The sequence below is a fragment of the Miniopterus natalensis genome, chromosome 2 (genome assembly GCF_054644295.1).
Source record: "Miniopterus natalensis isolate mMinNat1 chromosome 2, mMinNat1.hap1, whole genome shotgun sequence".
NCBI classification, from domain to species: Eukaryota; Metazoa; Chordata; class Mammalia; order Chiroptera; family Miniopteridae; genus Miniopterus; species Miniopterus natalensis.
Window position 1 is genome coordinate 142,771,133 of NC_142082.1, and position 6,478 is coordinate 142,777,610.

Consider the following 6,478-nt stretch of genomic DNA (forward strand, 5'->3'; position numbering starts at 1 on the left):
TTGGAGAGGGAAACTGAAGCCTGAGTGGGACAGAAGAAGGTGGGAGTATATGGGGCACCTGCTGGCACCCCTGGGGTCCAGCCCTCCTCTTACCAGCCCATCCTGCTGCTTTTCCTGCCCCTGCATCCCCCAGTGCTTCCCCCAGCCCTGCGTCATGAGCAGGCTCAGAGTAGCCCAGGTCCTCGGGGCTGTCATTAGGAGATCCACCAGCAGCGGCTCCTCATATTTCAGTGTCTTCTCTGTCCCCTAAGCTAACTTTTCGTTAGTTATAAAATCATGCCCCAACCTGTCTTTTCTTCCAAAGGAATACAGTTATACTGGCTCTGTTAAACTCAGTATATATCTGCTGAGCCCCTGCTAAAAGTCTGAAGAGCTACCTGGGGAGTATGGAGGATACAGAGATGGCTAAGGCAGGGTCTTGTCTGTAGGGGGCTCCCAAGTGAGCGAGCACACAAGGCCAAATGAAATGAGAGCGGTGGCGAGCACAGAGGGCCGAGAGCTACATAGCAGGCTGATGGTGGATCGGGAAGAGTTGCACCTTCCTGGTGGATCAGAAGGGGCGCCTTCTACCTGGGCCTGGAGGGACCAGCGAGACTAAGGCTGGAGTGGAGAGGAAGCTGTGCTCCTCATTTCAGCTTCCCCTGGTCCCCACCTGGGTTTTTTGTGCCGCTTCTAGACACCCTCCCAGAGACCCTATAGCTGGGAGACCCTTGAATAGGAAGTCTCACTCCAAGGGCAGTGACTGCTGTGCCTCCAGCCCTTTCTTTTCTGACAGGAGACTTATGAGAACACGAGCCACCAGGTACACACTCTGCGGCGTCTCATTAAAGAGAAGGAGGAGGCCTTCCAGCGCCGATGCCACTTGGAGCCCAATGCCCGAGACCTGGAGTCAGTGGGCAGCGAGGCCCTGGCCCGGGTGGGCCCTGCAGAGTTGAGCACGGGCATGCCACCCTCTGACCTGGACCTCCTGGCTCCCGCCCCGCCCCCCGAGGAGGCCCTCCCTCTGCCGCCTCCACCTGCTCCTCCCTTGCCCCCTCCACCTCCCCCTTTACCAGGTAAGGAGGACCCTAGGAGTCGGGAGGGGCAGCCTCACTGTGGGGCCAGACTAAAACCTATCAGCAGTGCCTTCCTCAGGGAGAAGCTGGGGACCCGGCTGGAAGGGGGTGAAGGCAGGTGGGAGAGCGCTGAGGGGTGGTCTAGAATCTGAGGGAGGTTCAAGTTACTAGGGAAGGGATGTCCAAGGGTGGGCATGGATCTGTTTTAAGGATCATAAAGCTGCTGCTCCTGATTCCTCTGAAGACAGCCAACAGAGGGCTCTGATCAGAGCAAGAGAGAGTGGGGCAGAGACTGCCCCTGGGAGCCGCTTGGGCCAAGTTCATGCAGCCTCCTTCCCCGAGGCTCTTTTTTTTAAAAAATCCTCATCCAAAGATATGTTTAGAGAGAGGGAGAGAGAAACATCGATGTGAGAGAGAAACAGTGACCAGTTGCCTCCCATACGCACCCCAACGGGATCTAACCCGCAACCTAGGTATGTGCTCTGACCAAGAATCGAACCTGAAACCTTTTGGTGTGCAGGACAGCACTCCAACCCAGCCACCCGGCCAGGGCCCGAGAGTCTTAAAGGCCAGGTGGGGGAGACAGAGGGGAGGGGACCTCTGGTGAGTCTCTTAGCCCCTGGGCCACTGTGCCATTCTTCTTCCTCCAGACAAGTGTCCCCCAGCCCCACCTCTCCCTGGTGCTGCTCCCTCTGTGGTGTTGACAGTAGGCCTGTCAGGTGAGTGTCCCCAGGGCTCTGGTTGGGGCTAGTGGGACCAAGGGGGTGTGTCATTGGCCCCTGCCTCACTGATCCTCCTTCCAAATTAGCCATTCGAATCAAGAAGCCTATCAAGACCAAGTTCCGGCTGCCTGTCTTCAACTGGACAGCACTGAAACCCAACCAGATCAGTGGCACTGTCTTTAGCGAACTTGATGATGAGAAGATCTTGGAGGTAGCAGGGCCTGGGGCCCTGAGGGGAAGTTGGGGGTTGGGGAGCAGGTTGCCCTTTTAGCCAGATCTCCTAGTCTTGGGAGAGCCCTCAGATTTCATGATCCTGTGCTGAGCCCATGCTGCTGGGAATGCTGCCAGGGCTTCTCTAGTAGTAAAAGGCCACAGCACTCTCCTTCTTTTCAACTCCTGCCAGGACCTGGACCTGGACAAGTTTGAAGAACTGTTCAAGACAAAAGCCCAAGGCCCTGCCCTTGACCTCATCTGCTCTAAAAACAAGACAGCACAAAAGGCCGCCAGCAAGGTGACCCTGTTGGAAGCTAATCGTGCCAAGAACCTGGCCATCACCCTACGCAAGGCTGGCCGCTCAGCTGAGGAGATCTGCAGGGCCATCCACACGTGAGGCTCCCTCTGATCTGGCCCTGGTCCCAGCCAGTTGGAAACCCACTTCTCCACCTTGGATCCTGGCCTTCCCTGGGTTCCAGGGCATTGGCAGACCTGCCTCACACCCCTCAGTCACCCACTGGCTTGGCCAGAACTTACTATACTGATGCCGTGTACCAGGCATTGTGTGAGATGCTGGGGATTCAACCCAGACCTTCACTCAAGGAACTCCCAGTCTAGTGGGGACAGTCCAGTAACGCGGGGTCATAACCACCAAGGTGATGGAGGTATAGGCAGCTTTGGGAAAACAGGGAGGGCCAGGTTGCTGAGCTGAGTAATCAGAGAAGACTTCCCAGAGGAGGTGATACCTTACCTGTGACCTGAAGGAAGTATATGAAATCCAGTTCAGGTCCTGGAGGGAGAAGTCTGGTGCCCTGGCTTCAATTGGCTATGAAATTGGCTATGACCTTGGTGTAAGGAGAGGAGTAGGAGAGACAGGGTAGAAAGGTGAGCAGAAGTCTTGCAGCCTGGGCTTCCTAAGCCATGCTCAGTTGTGAAGACTTCTCCCTAGGTGCAGAGAGAGGATACTGAAGGGTTTTTAAGCAGGGCATGGAATGTTTCCCTCTGCCTCTGGCTGTGTCCAGCTCACAGACCTCACCCTCAGTCGTCCTAGGAGCTGGAGAATAAAGGGATGACGGATAATGTGGGCAAATGCGAGACCTGAGGGGGTTCCTCCCTCCCACATAGGTACGACCTACAGACACTACCTGTGGACTTCGTGGAGTGCCTGATGCGCTTCCTGCCCACAGAGGCCGAGGTGAAGCTGCTGCGGCAATATGAGCGGGAGCGACAGCCCTTGGAGGAGCTGGCAGCCGAGGACCGCTTCATGCTGCTCTTCAGCAAGGTGGAACGGCTGACCCAGCGAATGGCTGGCATGGCCTTTCTAGGCAACTTCCAGGACAACCTACAGATGCTCACGCCGGTAGGGCCCCCACCCAAATCACAGTCGTGTTCAGCTCCCTCTCCACTGTCCATCTGCTAGTCACTTCCCTGGCCCTGCCGGTCCTCCCAGCCCCTTGCTGACTTGGCCTCAGCCTGGCCTGGGTTACTCAGCTCTTCACCTTGCCTTCCAGCAACTCAATGCCATCATTGCAGCCTCTGCCTCTGTCAAGTCCTCACAGAAGCTGAAGCAGATGTTGGAGGTGAGGAGAGGTTGTAGATGAGGGTGCTGGTGGGGACCAGGGGCTATACAGAGAAGGAAGGAGCTCTCAGCTCTTGGCTTGACCTCCTCCCACGCATCTTCTGGACAGATCATACTTGCACTGGGGAACTACATGAACAGCAGCAAGCGGGGAGCTGTGTATGGCTTCAAGCTGCAGAGTCTGGATCTGGTAAGATGGTGGGGGCGACATGGGGCAGGAAGCCTAAAGGACTGTGGCTGTGGAGCCAGGGGATTCAGTCCTTTCATGTTGCCCCTGCCCTATCTCCCAGCTGCTGGACACCAAGTCCACTGACAGGAAGATGACACTGCTGCATTTCATCGCCTTGACAGTGAAGGAGAAATACCCAGATCTGGCCAACTTTTGGCACGAGCTGCACTTTGTGGAGAAGGCTGCAGCAGGTGAGGGGGCCTGACCTCAAGTTCAGCCCAGGAAAATCCCAGGAAGCTATGAGGAGAGGGAACGCTTTAGTCCCTTTGTTTCTGGATTTTGTTGTCTTCTTTCTGACACTTCAAAGCTTTCTGCTGAGGCCATGGGTAGGGGCCGCCCCGGAGGGAGCCTTCCTGCAGGCACCAGACCCAGCCCAGCCCTTCTCACCTGGGTGCAGTGGGCAGAAGAAGGCAGCAGTGGCTCTTTACTCCCAACCCCTTCACGCTGGCTCCAGAGACAGTGTTTCTCTATGATGTGTCAGAAATGCTTAGAAAAACCATAAAGCCCCTCAGACATAGGTAGCTGTTATTTCTGCCCAACTCGGGAAAACTGGGGCAGGCCTCAGGCAGCTCCATTTTGGAAACTAGCAGTTTCTCTGGCTTGCCTTTCGTTGCTACTTCGCTCTTTGGGGTCATGAGTTCCCAGCCTCCATTCATTTTCCTTGCCCCTGTGAAAGCCTGGCTAGCTTGGTGTGCCCTCCTGTGTCCACCTGGGTGGCTCAAGAAGCAGGAGTGTGAGAACCTGGGTGAGCCCATGCTGAGGGGAAGGGCCAGAGTTTGCTGTAGCCCAGGGCTGGGAGGTGGGCATGTTGGGCTTTGGGCAGGCCTCAGCCTGGGCTCTAATGACCACAGTGTCCCTGGAGAACGTGCTGCTAGATGTGAAGGAGCTGGGCCGTGGCATGGAGCTGATTCGGCGCGAATGCAGTATACACGACAACAGCGTCCTTCGGAACTTCCTCAGCACCAACGAAGGCAAACTGGACAAGCTCCAGCGCGACGCCAAGACGGCCGAGGTGAGCACAGGGTGGAGGCTGGTGGCAGCAACCAGGATTAAGGCACTGTGCCCCTCTAGGTGGGCTTAGTTTTGATTCTTGGAGCAAATAACTTTTATCAAGCGCTGGCCAGCTGGCTTAATGTGGGGGATAGGGGCCGTTGGGGGTGACAGGCAGCTGCCTCTGGCAGTGCACACTCTAGGGAGTTTTGGGAGCCCAGGTTCTTTTCCAGCCGATAGGGGCTGAATGCTGTTTTCTGTGGGCCTCCTGTCCCTGGTGGGGAGGGGGCTTCTCCTTCCTTGCCAGGCTGATGACCCCTTCTGCCCACCCTTCCCCAGGAGGCCTACAATGCAGTTGTGCGATACTTTGGTGAGAGTCCCAAGACCACACCTCCTTCTGTATTCTTCCCAGTATTTGTCCGATTCATTCGTTCTTACAAGGTGAGCAGGAGAGAGACTTACAAAGAAAAATGTCTGAGAGAAAACTGGTGTGGGGCGGGTTGGGCTTCAAGTCTGGGCCTTTTCTGTCTCTTCCTCTGGGTCCTGGGAGGGAGCAGTGGAAGCTGGCCATAGGCCTTAGCTGTGAACTGGTGGGCAGGGTGGGGGCCCAGGCCCTTCCTGTCATTGTTTGGGGCAGGAAGTGCCCCTCCAGAGGGTGGCCACCTGGGGTTGCTGGTCCCACTGCCACCTACTCTCCACCCTCAGTGTCAGCCCTTCCCCTTACAGCCTATGTGTGTCTCACAATCCACCCCCACCCCCCACACACACACTCACACCATGGTTCTTAGGAAGCAGAACAAGAGAATGAAGCCCGCAAGAAGCAGGAGGAGGTAATGCGGGAGAAGCAGCTGGCTCAGGAAGCCAAGAAACTGGATGCCAAGGTGGGTGGGGCCAAGACGGGCCTGGAGGAAACCAGGCAAAGGATTAGGAGGGGGTGGAGCAAATAGAGAGGAGATGGAAAGCTGGAGCCCACGGACCACCCAGAGGGCCTGAGGCTGGCGTCCAAAGGGATGGAAAGAGGGGCTTTGGGAGGAGATTCCCAGGCAAGGACAGGGACAGGGCTGCCATGAACAATCAAGAACATACTTGGACTGCATCTTGGGGCAGGAACTATCCCCATGGTAGGTTAGTGATGACTCCCTTCCCTTCAAATGCTTGGCACTAGACCCCATCCCAGCGGAACAAGTGGCAACAGCAGGAGCTAATTGCCGAGTTGAGGCGACGCCAGGCCAAGGAGCACCGGCCTGTGTATGAAGGGAAAGATGGTACCATTGAGGACATTATCACAGGTGGGGCCTTTCCTCCCTGGGGCCTGGGCACTGGGCCCAGCTCCCAAAACCCAATCATATTTCCTGCGCTCTCCTCCCACCCCACCCCATGGGGCCTGACCACGGTCTCTCTCTCCTGGGCCACAGTGCTGAAGAGTGTCCCTTTCACGGCCCGTACTGCCAAGCGGGGCTCACGCTTCTTCTGCGATGCAGCCCACCATGATGAGTCAAACTGTTAACCCCCAAGGCTGGGGCCCTTGACAGGTATTGGGCACCATAGCTGCCCCTCTGCATGCCTACCTCCCAAGACTACTGCTGGGGTCCACAGGCACCTCCTCCTCTGCATGACCTGGCACCATCCTCTGGCCGCAGCATGGTGATGGGGACACATACTTCCCTTCCTGCATGCTCTGAGAAGCATG

General features: G+C 56.7%; 1 protein-coding gene across 2 annotated transcripts in view; it reads left to right on the forward strand.

The window, feature by feature from the left end:
* Positions 1 to 6,478, forward strand: part of FMNL3 (formin like 3) — a 56,816-nt gene that overhangs the window by 43,447 nt on the left and 6,891 nt on the right. For both annotated transcript variants that reach the window (XM_016201253.2, XM_016201254.2), the window contains exons 14-26: positions 776 to 1,055; positions 1,706 to 1,774; positions 1,864 to 1,988; positions 2,181 to 2,383; positions 3,116 to 3,350; positions 3,502 to 3,570; positions 3,679 to 3,759; positions 3,860 to 3,989; positions 4,650 to 4,810; positions 5,128 to 5,229; positions 5,577 to 5,669; positions 5,954 to 6,077; positions 6,204 to 6,320. In XM_016201253.2, coding sequence (XP_016056739.1) covers positions 776 to 1,055; positions 1,706 to 1,774; positions 1,864 to 1,988; positions 2,181 to 2,383; positions 3,116 to 3,350; positions 3,502 to 3,570; positions 3,679 to 3,759; positions 3,860 to 3,989; positions 4,650 to 4,810; positions 5,128 to 5,229; positions 5,577 to 5,669; positions 5,954 to 6,077; positions 6,204 to 6,295 — 1,764 coding nt within the window. In that variant the 3' untranslated portion in view covers positions 6,296 to 6,320. The remainder of the gene's footprint in view (positions 1 to 775; positions 1,056 to 1,705; positions 1,775 to 1,863; positions 1,989 to 2,180; positions 2,384 to 3,115; positions 3,351 to 3,501; positions 3,571 to 3,678; positions 3,760 to 3,859; positions 3,990 to 4,649; positions 4,811 to 5,127; positions 5,230 to 5,576; positions 5,670 to 5,953; positions 6,078 to 6,203; positions 6,321 to 6,478) is intronic.